At 47.9% G+C, this 18,013-nt stretch overlaps 1 protein-coding gene across 1 annotated transcript; it reads right to left on the bottom strand.

The window, feature by feature from the left end:
* Nucleotides 1-1,193: 1,193 nt before the first annotated feature.
* LOC137528053 (uncharacterized) lies at nt 1,194-16,761 on the bottom strand. Its single transcript, XM_068249290.1, has 2 exons — nt 16,647-16,761; nt 1,194-2,231 (listed from the first exon to the last, which is right to left on the bottom strand). Exon 2 carries the CDS (start codon nt 2,203-2,205, stop codon nt 1,288-1,290), a length of 918 nt encoding a protein of 305 aa, XP_068105391.1. The 5' UTR covers nt 2,206-2,231; nt 16,647-16,761; the 3' UTR covers nt 1,194-1,287.
* Nucleotides 16,762-18,013: the final 1,252 nt, after the last annotated feature.

The following is an 18,013-nucleotide window of genomic DNA, read 5'->3' as shown; positions in this document are numbered from 1 at the left end:
CATGTAGTATGAGAGCCATACCTACACAGTCTATTCTATGGAGCTGAACTCCCCGTCAGATAAAATTTTTTGCAAGATGCTGCACACAAAGATGCTGTACACATGCAACAGATCAGTATCTGCAAAAGATCTGTTCCTGCAAAAAATCAGTTTCTGCAAAATGCATTCATAGTCTATGATATCTGCAGATCTCATGCTGGGCATACACGGTATGTTTTCTACCATGTAATCGAGCCGCTGATGGCTCGATTGATAATTTCCGACGTGTCCGATACCCCGCCGGATCGATTCTGCGCTCGATACCGGCGGGCAGGACAAAAGAAGAAACGAGTGGAAAATAAGAAAGCGCTCGATTACACGGTAGAAAATGTACCATGTATGCCCAGCATAATACACACCTTGTTTGACGGACATTCATCTGCAGATCAGACAATCATCTGCAGATCCAAAGGTCCATCCTGGTTGATCTGATCTGCAGATGATTGTCCGTTAAACAAGGTGTGTATGAGATCTGCAGATATAGACTATAAATGTATTTTGTAGGTACTGATCTTTTGCAGATACTGATCTTTTGCAGATACTGATCTTTTGTGTCTGTACAGCATCTGTGTGTGCAGCATCTTGCAAAGATTTCTATCTGATGGGGAGTTCAGCTCCATAGAATAGACTGTGTAGGTATGGCTCTCATACTACATGAAGGGTGGTAAGATTGGTCTGTGATCTTTGATTTTCCAAAGACTTTTATCTGATGTGTGGACCCACCTTTATTCTTCTTGCTTCAAGGTTGAGGCACGTACTCTATTAGATAGATAGAAGATGCGGCGTATGCTACGATGCGGGTCGGCTAGTACACATTATTTAGTGATTTATAAATTCTTAAAACACTATTTCTAAACGAAATTCTACACAATATTTCAATAAACAATAATACTGTTTATCGGTTACACCACGCGCCCTTTTTTCCCGACGCCCTTTTTTGATGTACGCTTGCCACGCACCCCCAATGCTGATGTCGAGCCACCTCTTCGCTGTAGTGCAAGGAGGTACAGATCCTCCAGCTCCCTGCCACAACACATCTCCATCCCCTGCACCCCCCAAAAAGCATTGGAAAGGGTTGATAACCTTATGAAGAGAATTTTGCAGCACTAACACATCTACAGGAAATATTGAGTAAATTTCACTTAACAACAATAAATCATAAAAGATTGTTGCATTTATTTAGACATGCCGATAATTCAATTCTGAAAGGTAGGGTTGATGGCTGTTTAATGGTAGCAAACAATCACATCAATTTGCAAGACTAACATCATAATAATTCAGTAGAGCCTTAGCTAAGATAGCAGCAAACTTGGAGCGTTCTGCGCTTTCTCGAATCCACTTGGGAAGCTCAATCTGAACGGCATCAACGTCGCCAGAAACCTTAGACCCATGGGTGGCAACGATATAGCCTCCTGAGAAATAATTACCACCGTTGGGACCAGGGTTTGATGGCGAGGGTACAGAAACATAGCTGGCATTCTGCTGCTCAATCAATTTTCCCAAACTTTGGCCACCACGCAGAAGATCACTGAACGTTGTACCCTGACGTTTTTTGGACAAGGCGTATATTGAAGTGTCGGCAGCTGAGAATTTCCCAGAATCCAGGTTGGCCTTGGAAATGAGATAACCAAGTTCGACCCAGTTCTCAGCATGGGAGTGACCATGGATATCAATGAGAAGTCCATGGGTCATGTGGGACTTAGCAGTCTGGATAAAACCCATAAATTCATCCCAGGCTTGACTTGCTGCAGGAACAGCAAAGGCAGCTTCATCCTTGTCTCTATTGGGGTCCAATTTAGACCTATGAAGGTTGTTGAGCACAATATGAGGACAATATCCAGACGTGAGCTGACATATCTCTTTGGCCACCGCCAACACCATTTCTTGGGTATACAGGTCCTTCACAGTTGTAACCTTGCAGTTAGCTATGTCGGTTGCTGTTCCCACTGGACAGGAATGGGTGTAGTAACACTTTCCTGAAGCTCTTTCCCAGCAGCCAGCCTCTCGAGAAGGTATAGAGGATGGTGTCAAAGATCCTCCATGGGGAGCAGTCAGAATAAGATTCAAGTTTCCAACATGATACTCGATGTACTTGTTCTGACCAAAAATGACTTCTTGAGCTTCACTTGTATCGAGGAAGAAAAGCAAGAAAACACACCACCACATTCTGGATAAAAGAACTGGATCTCCAGCTGTAAAATAAAAAAACATCCAAAAAGATTAATTTGTATGATGCTTTATCTTATCTTCAGACATGTTACAAAAATGCTTCCCCTGGGCAACAGTTTTCTCTTTTTGTTTTCTTTGCAGCTTTCTTCTTCCTAGGCACAGCTGTGAGTTGTTCAGTGAATGTTCCATAACCTGATGTCGGCCCCGTTCGGTCACAGGAAACACAAGTGGGTGTCAAATGAAGCCACTCCCTTTACTTAGCCATAGTTTGTCAGGGGTGTATCTACAAATCATGCCCCCCCCCCAGCCCCCAATGCTCACACCCTTTCCCCCAGTGAGCCTCACAGCCTGGGGAACATAATAAACTTCACACTCATAACAAGAGTAGCCACAAAAACACCTGATCTGAGGAAGTGAAGTAGAAATTGGGGCCACTTTAACGTTCTGCCCCCCCTGTAGTTATGCCCAGGGGCGCACCTAGAAATCTCCGGGGCCCCCTGCAAAAAAAAAAATCCGCCCCCCCCCCTAGGGCCCACTCAGGGACTTTTGGGGGGCAGGAGGGGTCGCAGCATAAGAGGAGACTGTGGCAGATTGGTGGGGAGGGGGGAAATTCCCCCTTCCTCCCTCACTTTGGGCTCTCCTCTCAGCGCTCCCCCTCCTGCAATCATTGGTGGTGTTCATGGCAGCAGCAACGGCGGTGGTGGCAGGATGAATACATTACCGCCTTCTCGCTGGAGGACTTCCGTTCTCTAAGTGCTTCATGCAACTTCCTGTGTAAACAGGAAGTTGCACTTAGAGAACGGAAGTCCTCTAGCTAGAAGGAGGTAATGAGTCATCCTGCCGCCACTGCCGCTGCTGCCACGAACACCACCAATTATTGCAGGAGGGGGAGCGCTGAGAGGAGAGCCCGAGGTGAGGGGGGGGGGGAGAATTTCCCCCCTCCCCACCAATCTGCCACACTCTCCTCTTATGCTGCGACCCCTCCTGCCCTCCAAAAGTCCCTGAGCGAGCCCTAGGGCCCCCCCCCCCCCCCCGCGACGGCAGGGGTCGCATCCCCTATTGTTACTCCAGTGGTTATATGCCCCTGGTTCCTGTCACCGGAAGTGGTGGACCATGGTGGAATACAAAGCTGAAAAACCTGCTCTGCTGTCGAGGAAGAAAGACACCTGCAAAGTAAGAAAAAAAAAAAAAGAACCAGGGATCAGAAGAAGCCCTCGAGAAAATGACCATGTGCTTTTGTTCCTACAGGAAACGTAAAACGTAGTTACTAGGGATGATCAATGAGATGCAGATATTTCTGAGTTCATGTGTGATTATGTACATTTTTATGCAAATAAATGCACCTTGAAAATGGACCAAAATAAGTTCCAGCCAAATTAAGGCTTGAGACACACTGAGCACTTTCTGAGCGCTTTTCTGACCATAAGTGCTGTCTGAGCATTTTTTAAAAAAAAACGGTCTGATTGACTTGCATTAACCACTTGAGGACTGTGGTGTTAAACCCCCCTAGTGACCAAGCCATTTTTACTTAATCTCCCTGGCGGTATGCCCGAAAGTGTCAGGCAACCCGCCGCAGGGGATCGCATGGCCCCGGGAGGATTTTTTTTTTTAATAAAACGTGTGCAGTAGTCTTCAGCTAGCACTAGGCTAGCTACCTATGCCCCCCAAGTGCCTCCGCTCTCCCCACCAATCCCCGCCACAATATATACCCCCCAGGGATCCCGCGATGGCGCATCCTCCCGATCAGCTCCAGGCTTTGCTATGGGGAGGAACGGGACTGCGCATGACATCATGACGTCGTAGATGGGTGAGTGTTGCCGGTGGCGATCGGCGGGAGCAGATAGATGCCGGGGGACTCGGGGGCCACAGGTAGCTAGCCTGGTGCTAGCTACGAAGCTTAACCCTCTGGGGGATAATCCCGAGCTGAGCTTGGGGTAAGCCACCACAGAGGTTTTCTCAGGCCCTGGTGGGCCGATTTGCATAATTTTTTTTTTGTTGCACGCAGCTAGCACTTTGCTAGCTGCGTGTATATACCGATCGCCGCCGCTCCGCGCTGATTCGCCGCTACTCGCCGTGCCGTGCCGCTCCCCCCCCCCAAGACCCCCTGCGCAGCCTGGCCAATCAGTGCCAGGCAGCGCTGAGGGGTGGATCGAGACTCCCTATGACGTCACGCCGTCGTTGACGTCGATGACGTCATCCCGATCGTCGCCATGGCGACGGGGGAAGCCAAACAGGAAATCCCATTCTGAACGGGATTTCCTGTTTGCTTTGTATGCCGGAGGCGATCGGAGGGGGTGGGGGGATGCCGCTGCACAGCGGCTATCATGTAGCGAGCCCTGGGCTCGCTACATGATTTAAAAAATAAAAAAAAATTAAAAATAGTGCTGCGCCACCTCCTGGGCGATATAATTGTATCCCCCAGGAGGTTAAAACATGTTTTATTTAAAAAAAAATCCCCCCCGCGGACGCAGCCTCATAAACTGCATACCGCCAGGGAGGTTAATTGGGCCACTGCAGCTTTAAGGCAAAAGTGCAGGGCCGCACAACTCAGCACACAAGTGATTTCCCCCCCCCCCCCCCCTTTTCCCCCACCAATAGAGCTCTCTGTTGGTGGGGTCTGATCGCTCCCCCTATGTTTATTTTTCTTTTTTATGTAAATATTTTTATTAATATTTTTTAAATAAAAAAAAACATATTGCTTTAAATGTTTTCCCTCACTCCCTACCTCCCTCCCCAGTCAGCCAATGATTGCCATCAGCTGTGATAGGCTTCAGCCTATCACCGCTGATTGCTTCTGTGTCACCCAGGGGGACAGCCGTGTCACACAGCTGTCCACAGTGCAGCGCTGCCTTAGATCGCAGCGTTGTACTACCCTATTAGACGGCGGTTTTGCCGTCCAACAGTCTTCAGCGTGCGCGCAATCTCCTGCTAGCCCCATAGAAGACCGTTCACACCAAGCAGCGTGGAGCGGTCCTGGGGCTGCTGCACTGCTCACACCACTTGGCGTGGAGCAGTCGGCAAGTAGTTAAAACTTCAATAAAATTGTTGCGATCAGACTACGCCAATGGTCAGAAATGCGCTCGGTCAGCACTCACAGTGTGTCTCAGGCCTTAAATGGATAGGTCCATTTTCAAGCTGCAAATATTTGCATAAAAATGTGCATACATATGCATGAACTCAGAAATATTTGCATCTCATTGATCATCCCTAGCAACTACCACTAAGCATCATAACAATAGCCCCCCTGACCCCTACTACAGCTGAAGCTATGGGGACCTGCTCCCTCTTCCACCCACCTTGCAGAGTATTATGTGACTATATAATGTTATGTGACTATATAATATTACTAATAATATAGTTACCTGATCCCGCTGTGTCACATGTTATCTTCCTCCTAGCAGCCACTCGCCCTGTGCTGCATACATGACTTCCAGTCATTTGGCATCATGTGTATGCAGCACAGAGTGATGAGGACAGTCAACGCAATGGGTTTAACCTCCCTGGTGTTCTATTGAGATCGCCAGGGCGGCTGCGGGAGGGTTTTTTTTTAAATAAAAAAAAAAACTGTTTCATGCAGCCAACTGAAAGTTGGCTGCATGAAAGCCCACTAGAGGGCGCTCCGGAAGCGTCATTCTGATCGCCTCCGGCAACCAGAATAAACAAGGAAGGCCGCAATGAGCAGCCTTCCTTGTTTTGCTTACCTCGTCGCGATCGGAGTGACGTCATGGACGTCAGCCGACTTCCTGACATCAGCCGCCTCCGATCCAGCCCTTAGCGCTGGCCGGAACTTTTGTTCCGGCTGCGCAGGGCTCGGGGGGCTGGGGGGACCCTCTTTTGCCGCTGCTCGCGGCGGATCGCCGCAGAGTGGCGGCGATCAGGCAGCGCACGCGGCTGGCAAAGTGCCGGCTGCGTGTGCTGCTTTTTATTTTGCACAAATCGGCCCAGCAGGGCCTGAGCGGCGACCTCCGGCGGTGATGGACGTATATAGTCGTCCATACCGCTAAGGAGGTTAAAGAGAGTCTGAAGCGAGAATAGATCTCGCTTCAGACCTTATATATAGCAGGGGCACGTGTGCCCCTGCTAAAACGCCGCTATCCCGTGGCTTAACGGGGGTCCCTGTCCCCCCAAATCCCCTCCGTAATGCGGGGGAGCGCTTCCGCATTGGGGCAGGGCTAACCGCCGCAGCCCTGCCCCACGCGCGTCTTTCAGCGCGTATCTCCGCCTCTCCCCCGCCCCTCTCAGTCTTCCTTCACTGAGAGAGGCAGGGGAGAGGCGGCGATGCGCGTCTGATAGACGCGACTGGAGGCAGGGCTGCAGCCGTTAGCCCTGCCTCCAGGAAGCCATAAATCACGACCAAATCTGCGACCAAGGTATGCGGGGGGTGGGTTGGGGGGTCAGGGACCCTCGTGCAACCGCGGGATAGCGGCGTTTTAGCAGGGGCACACATGCCCCTGCTATATATGAGAGCTGAAGCGAGATTTAGTCTCGCTTCAGTGTCTCTTTAAACCGCGCTAATACTCTGCCAGGGGGGCAGTGTTTTGGTTGTGGCCAATAATTTAGTCACTGGTCACTCCCACCAGGGGAAATAGGGGGGGGGGGCATCTGCAGGGGGGGGGGCCCAGGTAATTTTGCGCGCCTGAGGCCCGGGCATATGTTACCACTGCTCAGAGTTGTGCTTTAAAGGAAAGGTGAGAGGGATATAGAGGCTGACATGTTTATTTCCTTTTACACAATGCACATTGCCTGGCTGTCCTGCTGATCCTCTGCCGGTAATACATTAAGCCATAGACCAGTAATGACTAACCTTGACACTCCAGCTGTGACAAAACTACAAATCCCATCATGCCTCTGCCTCCCTGAGTTATGCTTAGAGCTGTCAGAGTATTGCAATGCCTCATGAGACTTGTAGTTCCACCACAGCTGGAGTGCCAAGGTTAGCCATCACTGCCATAGACCCTGAACAACCACTGGATTGTCTTATAGACATAATTATTCATTTATATTGTTTGTTTATGCTCGGATGTTCTGTGCCCTACTCAATATTTAATTATTTATTTATTTTCCTTACGACTGGTGCGTGTGTGTCGGGTGCAGGGAAAAACACAGACTTAGAGCCCGTTTTTAAACGGGCTTAGGTCCGCCAGTTTACATATAAATGTTACACCTCAGTCGATAGGCACAGGCGCGGAGCTAGGGGGGGTCGGGGTAGGACAAGTGCCCCGGGGCGCCTGGTCCCCAAGGGCGCCCAGCTGAGCTTCGGGGTTTTTTTTTTTTTTTTTGCGGGGGTGAGGGGAGCAGCGCAGAGAAGAGAGAGAGCTGTGCGGACGGTGGGGAAGGGGGGCCATCTCCCCCCTCCTTCCCTCACCTTAGGTGCTCTCTCTCTCCCTCGCTGTCCCCTCCAATGTCTGTCCGGTGGCTGGCAGCGGCGGGCGGAACTCACCTCCGTCTCGCTCCAGCGCCGGCCGGAAGTTCGGGTGCGCAGCCGCTGCTCTGGTCTGGACCAGACCAGAGTAGCGGCAGATCCATCCGGCGCTGCAACGAGACGGAGGTAAGTTCCGCCCGCCGCTGCCAGCCACCGGACAGACATTGGAGGGGACAGTGAGGGAGAGAGAGCAGCTCTTCCTCTTCTCTGCGCTGCTCCCCTCCTGCTGGGGAGGGGGACACCTGGCTACCTACTCTGGGCACCTATACCTCTGGCTACCTACTCTGGGCACATATACCCCTGGCTACTGGCTACCTACTCTGGGCACATATACCCCTGGCCACTGGCTACCTACTCTGGGCACATATACCCCTGGCTACCTACTCTGGGCACATATACCCCTGGCTACCTACTCTGGGCACATATACCCCTGCCTACATATAATGGGCACATATACCCCTAACTACATATACTGGGCATATACCCCTGGCTACCTACTCTGGGCACATATACCCCTGCCTACATATACTGGGCATATATACCCCTGGCTACATATACTGGGCATATATACCCCCTGGCTACGTGGACTGGGCATATATACCCCCTGGCTACATATACTGGGCATATATACCCCTGGCTACATATACTGGGCATATATACCCCCTGGCTACGTGGACTGGGCATATATACCCCTGGCTACATATACTGGGCATATATACCCCTGGCTACATATACTGGGCATATATACCCCCTGGCTACGTGGACTGGGCATATATACCCCCTGGCTACATATACTGGGCATATATACCCCTGGCTACATATACTGGGCATATATACCCCTGGCTACATATACTGGGCACATATACGCCTGACTATATATACTGGGCACATATTATTCTCCTGGCTACATATACTGGGCATATATACCACTGGCTACATATACTGGGCACATATACCTCTGGCTACATATACTGGGCACACATACCCCTGCCTACATATACTGGGCACATATACCCCTGGCTACCATCTATACTGCTGGCCACCTATTCTGGGGACAACTATAGACCTGGGGCTACCTATTTTTGGGGAACCACGTCAGATTGAGTGTATTTTGGAGAACTGCTGCCAGGTGAGAGGTGTCTACCATATTAAGGGGGCATTCTACCTATTTATGTGAAATGCTGTCTATTTATGTGACTCATGACTGCTGAATTTGTCTTTTTGGGGGCCTCATGGTTACTGAATTTGTCTTGTTGGGGGCCTCATGATTTGTTGGGGGCCTCAAGATCGCTGAATTTGTCTTGTTGGGGGCCTCATGATTGCTGAATTTGTCTTGTTGGGGGCCTCATGATTGCTAAATTTGTCTTGTTGGGGGCCTCATGATTGCTGAGTTGGTTATGTTGGGGGCCTCATGATTGCTGAATTTGTCTTGATGGGGGGGGGGGGGCTCATGATTGCTGAATTTGTCTTGGAACATGCTGGAAGGTACATACTGAGGGAGGGTGGGTGAGTGTGAGCCTGCTAACCTCCATATACATTTGGCTCCACCCATAACCACGCCCACATTTATTGTGTGACCACGCCCCTTTTTGGTGCGGCGCAACCTTGACTTTGGGGGGGGGGGGCGCATTAATAGTCTTTGTCCCCGGGCGCTGAAAATCCTAGCTACGCCTCTGGATAGGCACCCTGGTGAGGGTATCCGTGTGCTAAGCTGATATGGCGCTGTAGTCCAGCAGCTCCCAAAGCATAAGTAGTAGAGATCAGCAGCACCACGTAGACGTATTTAAAGAGAATCTGTATTGTTAAAATCGCACAAAAGTAAACATACCAGTGTGTTAGGGGACATCTCCTATTACCCTCTGTCACAATTTCACCACTCCCCGCCGCATTAAAAGTAGTCAAAAACAGTTTTAAAAAGTTTGTTTATAAACAAACAAAATGGCCACCAAAACAGGAAGTAGGTTGATGTACAGCATGTCCACACATAGAAAATACATCCATACACAAGCAGGCTGTATACAGCCTTACTTCTGAATCTCAAGAGATCACTTGTGTGTGTTTACCTTCTGTCCCCAGCTTCTCTCATGCACTGAACATTACAGGCTTCCTGCAGACAGCTCTACCTATGTCGTTAATTCCTTAGTATGTGACAGACCAGCTCCTTTCACAGCCTCCAGAGGAGGATTTTTATCCAGCTCTCTTCTATCACTGATAAGATAGCAGAGAAGCTGCTGGACTATGTAAATAAAACACACACTGGAGTGTGCATAGAGGAACAGTTCAACACTGAAGAACTTGGCAGCCTTCCAGACACAGGCCGACAAGTCTGACAGGGGAAAGATACATTGATTTATTACAGAGATGGTTATAGTAGAAAGAGCTACAGTAAGCCAGAACACATAAGAATAGGTTTAGGAACTTGTAGGATGGTAGAAAAAACGTTGTAATTTTTGTTACAGAGTCACTTTAAGCTCTTTATTGCATAAAGATAACGCCCAGGGACAGCGACAGACGCTGTTTTGGAGGCAAACTCCTTCCTCAAGCTGTATAGGCTCACTCAAAGAGATAACAACCACAATGGCATTTATATACAGTTTCAATAAGGTCACATGGACCAATCAGATAACATCACAATACAAAAAAACATAACCATAATGTTTACTAGGACGCTTCCCCCCCCCCTCCCCCGGAGAAAAGTTTGGTCAGAAAGTGGTCCCCGGGCCGGAAAAGGTTGGGGACCCCTGCCATAATGGATAACCACCCTCATAAATAAATCATTGTATTAGATGTAAAAATACAATAGCAATAAAGAGACCCACACATCAAAGAACAGCAACTCCCAGTATACTCAAAGTGTAACCCACAAGGGAAACACACATAGCTGGACTCGGCAGTCAGCACACCGCCAACGCGGCATAGCAGACCGCACAAAAATATGTAAGGGCACAATATATCAATGAATCTTACACTCAATTTGAATATAAAGGTTTAAATGCAAAAAGAAAGGTCATAATCCCGGTTCCGCATCTGACCTGATGCGTACGTTTTTACGCATTGTCAGGACGCTTTTACGCATGGAAACGACGTCATTTGCTCCGTTTTTCGGCAGTACGTTCCTTGCATTGCCCTCTGGGAGATTGGGAGGAGCGTTATGGCAGTGTGGTTTCCCATCAGGTCCTCCTGACTTGGTAAGTGCTGATTGGCCACTAAGGATATGACACTTTTTAAATTCTGCTGTGGTAACGGCTGCTGATTTGCATATCTGTTCCCCATCAGGTCCTCTCATTATGTTTTGCCCTGTGATTGGACATTCATGTTTTTTGTATTGTGAGGTTATCTGATTGGCCCATGTGACCTTATTGAAACTGTATATAAATGCCATTGTGGTTGTTATCTCTTTGAGTGAGCCTATACAGCTTGAGGAAGGAGTTTGTCTCCGAAACAGCGTCTGTCGCTGTGCCTGGGATTTATCTTTATGCAATAAAGAGCTTAAATACATCTACGTGCTGCTGCTGATCTCTTCAGTTTACATATAAAAACATCCTCTGTGGGTGATTCAGTCACAGAGGCGCTTTGCTTTGTACTAGACTTACATGAGGTAAGCTTCCTTTTAACACCATACCACCTCGATTGTATTTATTTGCTGTTCATTTGATTTACTGCTACATATCACTTCTTATGCAATTCCCCCTTCTTGTTTACTATTCACCCCTCCCTTGACATATAGCATCATATGGTGTCACTAGGGGCTTGATTCACAAAGCGGTGCTAACTGTTAGCACACTTGTGAAAAGCCCCTAAAGTGACTTTGTGCATGCTAACTAGCGCTCACGCGCAAAGTCCCATGTGCAAAACTTTAAAGGCGCATTAAGTGCGACCTTATCGTCGCACTGTGCGATGTTAAAGGACTTCCGAGGCCAAAATTAAGAAAATCACACTGTACCTTTTTATTAGCAGAATCCACGGAGGACGTCCTCCGCTCCGTTCCGCCATCAATGCAGGTCTTTCCGTTCCCCTATGGCTTGGCCCGACCCCACCGAACGGGTCGCATCGATTCCACCTCTAAGATGGCCGCCGCCATGCTCCGCGGCTGCGCAGTATGCAGTATTAAAGTTGCTCCCAATGCACCCTTATAGTCACATCGGGTGCACCGTTTTCGTCGCACCAAGATGCGACGTTTCGAGCGCACCACGCTGTGCGAGCGCAATGGTTTGCGCGCGGGACTTTGCACGCGAGCTGATTCACTTTTCTTGGTGCTAACTACTTACCACCCTAGCACGCCTTTGCAAAGCCTTTGGGCGTGCTAACTAGGTTAGCACCGAATAGTGAATCAGGCCCTAGGTATTTATACTGATGACCCCACATTTATCACTATCAGTACCAACACTGTTATCACTGTCATTGTATGAATGTGGTATGCTGCACAAAAAAATAGACTATAATATTGTGAGGAAATTACATGCAATTTTATGCAATTGTATGTTAATACCAAGCATGTTTCCTTTATCACCATACCACTTTGATTGTATTTATTTGCTGCTCATTTGATCTACTGCTGCGCAGCACTTATTATGCAATTCCCCTTTCTTGTTCACTATACACATATGTGATTCTGCCAAGTGTATTGCTACCCTTTAAGTCACTTGTGAAAAAAAGGGGGTAACTTACAAGAGGAGGGTAAAGGGGGGGAGGGGGGAGAGGATTTTTTTGGCAGGTAATTATGGCATACTTTTAAATATGTTTGAAATGAATAAAGTATGATTTTTTTTTATTTTTTTCTTCTTGTATTGTTGGTACGTACCACTCACTTTCATTATTATCATTCATAATTGGTTTTCAACTTACAAGAGTAGATTTTCAAGGCTGCCGAGCTGAATTCACAGAGATCGCTATATCTCAGGCCTCCTGGGCTAAATAGCCCGTCTGTGTGTAATCACCCACAGGCAGAAAACCTGGAAGTGATCCAGGAGACCAGTGAACCCACCCATCTCGTCCCTGGCCAGCTCCAGGATCCACAACTGGTTTTCTTTCCCCCTAAAATCATGATGGAAAACACAACCTAGCCTTTTCATGAAGCCTATTAACTCATAAAGTGCCATACTCTAGCTGGCCCAGTGGCGTAGCTAAGGAGCTGTGGGCCCCGATGCAAGTTTTACATGGGGCCCCCCAAGCACTCTATACATAACAATTGATATGGCGCACCAAAACCTGCCAATGGCAACTACAGTGTCAGAGGTGCAAGAAGGGGATGGGGAACAGTTTATTAATGATTCCCACTATTCAAAGTATCTATAGAAGGGATTATTATGAGCACAGGACCAATAGAGAGCTAATACTGCAGTTGAGGGAGGGCCCTTTGGGGCCCCTCTGGCCCAAGGGCCCCGATGTGGTCGCTACCTCTGCACCCCCTATTGCTACGCCCCTGAGCTGGCCTATAGGCCTATGGTGTCCTACACTTTCCCTAAGCAGATAGATTGACACTATCATCACAGGGGCTAAAACGTATACTATAAACTTATAGTATAAACTATAGGGGACATCATGGCACTACAAGCGGAGGGGCTGCCATTCAAAGACTTCTCTCTTGCGCAGAGCTGTGAAATCTATTATACGTCTTCACAAATAAAAAAAAATATGATACTGGGAGATGAAGCGGCTCTTGCTGATGCTCAGGGGACCAATTATTTCAGACACAGGTCTCCTGCGGACCCCAAATTTGTAGGAGATGGGGGGGGGGGGAGCAGGAAATTTGGGTTCCCTCTAACGGCCAGGGTTGCCAACTCATCCCTTTAAATACTGACACATCCAAGTTATACAGGTTCTGGGGCTTCTCACAGATAATCATTCCCCAAACTGCATCTAACTGTCCACAAGACATGTATAATTCATAAGCGTCCGTATTTAAAGGGAGTAATTTGGGCAGCGCGGTAGGTGCTCATTGAAATAACAGTATTGAGAGGAAATTTTGGCGCCCGCACAGCCCAATAAATAGCGGGCACTCAAATCGCCACTCAATGCTGCTATTTCAATGGGTGCCTATGTCAGCGCCCCCATTTTTTTCTTTCTTTGCTGCAATTGGTGGCGTTTGGAGGTGGTTAAGGTTAAGCGTGGGGAGTTAAGGTTGAGAGTGGGGTGGGTGGTTAAAGGGGAACTTCAGCCTAAACAAACATACTGTCATGAAGTTACATTAGTTATGTTAATTAGAATAGATAGGTAATATAATCTCTTACCCACCCTGTTTTAAAAGAACAGGCAAATGTTTGTGATTCATGGGGGCTGCCATCTTTGTCATGGGGGCAGCCATATTTTTGGTTGAAAGGATGTGACAAGGAGCAGAAGACACAGTTCCAACTATCCTGTGTCCTGATAACTCCTCCGAGCTGCACACGCTAGGCTTCAAATGTCAAATTCAAAGTGTAAAAAAAAAAAATTGCACCGAAAACAGCAGAACAAGAACAACAAAATCAGAAATCCCATCATGCTTTGCACAGCATCAGGGGAAAAAAGCCCGACGGGCAGTTTTCTTCTGTGCAGCTAAAAATGAGGCTTGTATAAGAGAAACAAAGTTCTGATGCTGTGACACTGTTAAAGAAACACAAAGCCTTTTCAGTGCTGCTGAGTTGATTTTTAGTCCGGAGGTTCACTTTAAGGTTAGGCATAGGGGTGTGGTTAAGGTTTGGAGCAGGGGGTGGGTGGTTAAGGTGAGGGGTGGGGGGTTAAGGTTAGGCATAGGGGGGTGGTTAAGGTGAGAAGTGGGGGGTGGTTAAGGTTAAGTGTGGGGAGGGGGTGGTGAAGGTTAGGTGTGAGGGGTGGTTCATGTTAGGCAACAGGTATTGGAAGTCGATTGGTTAAGGTTAGGCATAGAAGGCGATTGGGGGGTCCCCTTGCTCCACTCCTAATTTAGGAGTCCATACAAGACATGGTTGCACAAATGCTATGGCTCAAATGGAATCAATTAGGGGTGCCTCTTTTACATGCATGGCAAGAACTCTTGCTGCAGAACAGCAAAGACCAATACAGAATGGCCCTGCAGCACATGCCTCTGAAACAGCTTTTCCTCAGTCATTTCAGAACCCAGAAATATCGCACTGCCATACCTCCCAACTTTTTGAGATAAAAAAAGGACACTTAAAGGGATACTTAAGTAAAAAAAATGATTTTTACTCACCTGGGGCATCCCTCAGCCTCCTGAAGCTGTATGGTGCACTCGCACCCTGGCTCTGATCCTCCTGTCCCCGCCGGCGGCTACTTCCGGTTTCGCCATCAGGACCCGACAGGCTGGGAACGCGAGTGATTCTCCGCATTCCCAGCCGCTATATCACTCTCTATGCTGCTATAGCGCATATGCTATACGCTATAGCAGCATAGAGGGTGATAGAGCGGCTGGGAACGCGGAGAATCACTCACGTTCCCAGCCTGTCGGCGAACCCGGAAGTAGCCGCCGGCGGGAACAGGAGGATCGGAGCAAGGCTGCGTTTTTTTTTACTTAAGTATCCCTTTAAGCCACACCCCTGCCACACCCCTAATCACGACCCAAGCATACCATAAATAGAGATAACCCGAACTGTTCTACAGCGAACAGTCCATGGGGAATGACCTCGGGGTCACTTCCTTGTTCGCCTGCTTCCGCATTTCTGCGCAGACTCTTTCCCGGCGGCCACACATCCTTGATCGTGCACCCACAGCCGGGAGCGCTCTGTGCATGCGTGTGACATCAATGCGCATGCGCAGATCGCTGCGGGCGCACGATCGAGAATGCGCGGCCACCAGGAAAGCGTCTGCGGGGTAATGCGGAAGCAGGCGAACAAGGAAGTGACCCCGAGGTCATTCCCCAATCCCCATGGACTGTTCGCTGTAGAACAGTTCGGGCCATCTATAACAATAAAGATTTAAAGAGACACTGAAGCGAAAAAAAATATATGATATAATGAATTGGTTGTGTACTATGAATTATTACTAAAAGATTAGCAGCAAAGAAAATATTCTCATACTTTTATTTTCAGGTATATAGTGTTTTTTCTAACATTGCATCATGCTCTAATATGTGCAGATTACACAACACTAAAGGTCCGTACACACGCCGGACTTTAGGCAACGACGGGTCCGTCGTTGCCTCCCGCTGGGTGGGCGTGCCAGCGACAGTCCGGCGTGTGTACACTCTGTCGTCAGACTGATACGGCTGTTCCTGCAGCCGTATCAGTCTGACGACAGAGCGTACACACGCCGGACTGTCGCTGGCACGCCCACCCAGCGGGAGGCAACGACGGACCCGTCGTTGCCTAAAGTCCGGCGTGTGTACGGACCTTAAGCTTTCAAAATGATTCTTTCAGAGCAGTCTGTGAACTAATGACCTCTCCTCTGGCAGATAAAAAGAAAACAGTTCACTTACAGTTGAGATAATAAAAGTCAGATAACAGCCCTCTCCAGTCTCAGTCGTAGAGATTAATGGCTTTTTTGCATAGAGATAACAACTGGAGTTTCTTAACTCTTCCTGTACTGGAAACAATTAGACTGATGTATCTGATCTTAATGTTTTATTTCTTAGCTGTACTACACATACAAATCATAATATCATTATTTTTTTTTTCGCTTCAGTGTCTCTTTAATAAGAAAAATATGTTGTTTTATAATTTAAACCATACTATTCTATCCAGGTTGCTTTTCCTTCATATTAACATTTAAAAATAAGAAATATATTAGTTTAAAGGATGGGAATGAAGTTGAGAGTCAACTAAACACATTTCCCAGTAGAAAAATCCATATATTTACACAGATCTGTAAATCAGTCCTGAAATAGGGACAAATGAGGAAGAAAGAGGGACAGAGGGATTGGGCTCCTAAAGAGGGACAGTTGGGAGCTATGCACACTGCGCATGCGTCAGAGCACTAGCTGGCATCGCACCAGCAAAAGCAGGTATTCAAAGTCAATGACTAAAATGAAAAAGAAAGCTTCAGGTTCCTGTTTTAGAACCGGTTTAGAAAAGCAGCATATAAATGGTAAATGAAGTCTACTAACCTGTCGTAGGCTCAAGTCTTTCTCTACAACCTCTGGTGACGGATTCCAGGGAAATATAGCTCCTCTACACCTGTTTACTTCACATTTTAGCTACTCCTATCACTTTGTTCTCAGATTAGTTATCTTCCTGTAAATGTAGAAGGTCAGGGGATTAATAATTACTCTGCTGTTGAAGGTTTGGGGTCATAGAGGTTTATTTATAGAGCAGTCATAAGGCAGAGAAACACATTTATTATTTTAACTGTTTCTGTGATGTTTCAAGCAAGGGGCGTAACTAGAAATCACCGGGCCCCCTGCAAACATTTGGATGCCTCCCCCCCCCCCCCCCCCCCTCCGACCTGCTCAGGGACATTTTGGGGGGAAGGAGGGGTTGCAGCATGAGGGGAAAGCGTGGCCACACATTGGCAGGGAGGAGGGACAGTCCCCTCCCCCCCCTCACCTCAGGCTCTCCCCTCAGCACGCTCCCCTCCTGCATCTATCATCAGTGGCAGCAGAGCAGAACACATATCTCCATCCACCATGGAGATCCATCTCTAAGTGCCTCATGCTACTTCCTGTTTAAACAGGAAGTAGCCTCGAACACTAGATAGAGAAACCCACCAGAGCCATTCACCAAAGCACACCTGAACTGAGAGCAGTATGGAGGTTGAAATATTTATTTCCGTTTAAACAATGCCAATTGCCTGGCTGTCCTTCCAAGGGGGTAATTACAGTACATCACCTACTCCAGGCGGCAGAACTGGTCCTCTTCACTTCAGCTCATCACCACGCCATACAACCAATCGCAATCTGGCTCTTGCATTAATCATGTACAGGACCAGGCTCCTCCATGGGGGCTATTGTTATATCCATGTGTCCTGCTGAGCCTCTGCCACTATCTTTCTTACAGGACAACTAAAGTGAGAAGAATATGGAAGCTGCCATATTTATTTCCTCTTAAACAATACAAGTTACCTGGCAGCTCTGCTGATCTATTTGGCTGCAGTAGTGTCTGAATAACACCAGAAACAAGCATGCAGCTAATATTGTCAGATCTGACAATAATGTCAGAAACACCTGATCTGCTGCATGCTTGTTCAGGGGCTATGGCTAAAAGTGTTAGATGCAGAGGATAAGCATGATAACCAGGCAACTGGCATTAAACACCATCAGTGCAGATTTATTTTAGGATGTTTTTCTTTAAGGCCTCTTTCACAGTGCGACGTTAAAGTCTCACGTTATAAAATGTTATAACGCAGACTAACGCACAGCATTACAAAGTCTGTGCGATATTCACAGTGCACACGTTGCATTGTGTGTAACGTGTAGCCAGGGCCAGGCCGAGGCAGAGGCGAGAGAGGCTCCAGCCTCAGGGCGCAGTGTAGGAA

The sequence above is a fragment of the Hyperolius riggenbachi genome, chromosome 8 (assembly GCF_040937935.1).
Source record: "Hyperolius riggenbachi isolate aHypRig1 chromosome 8, aHypRig1.pri, whole genome shotgun sequence".
NCBI classification, from domain to species: Eukaryota; Metazoa; Chordata; class Amphibia; order Anura; family Hyperoliidae; genus Hyperolius; species Hyperolius riggenbachi.
The sequence above is the reverse complement of the archived record's forward strand: the minus strand, read 5'-3'. Positions and strand labels throughout refer to the sequence as shown.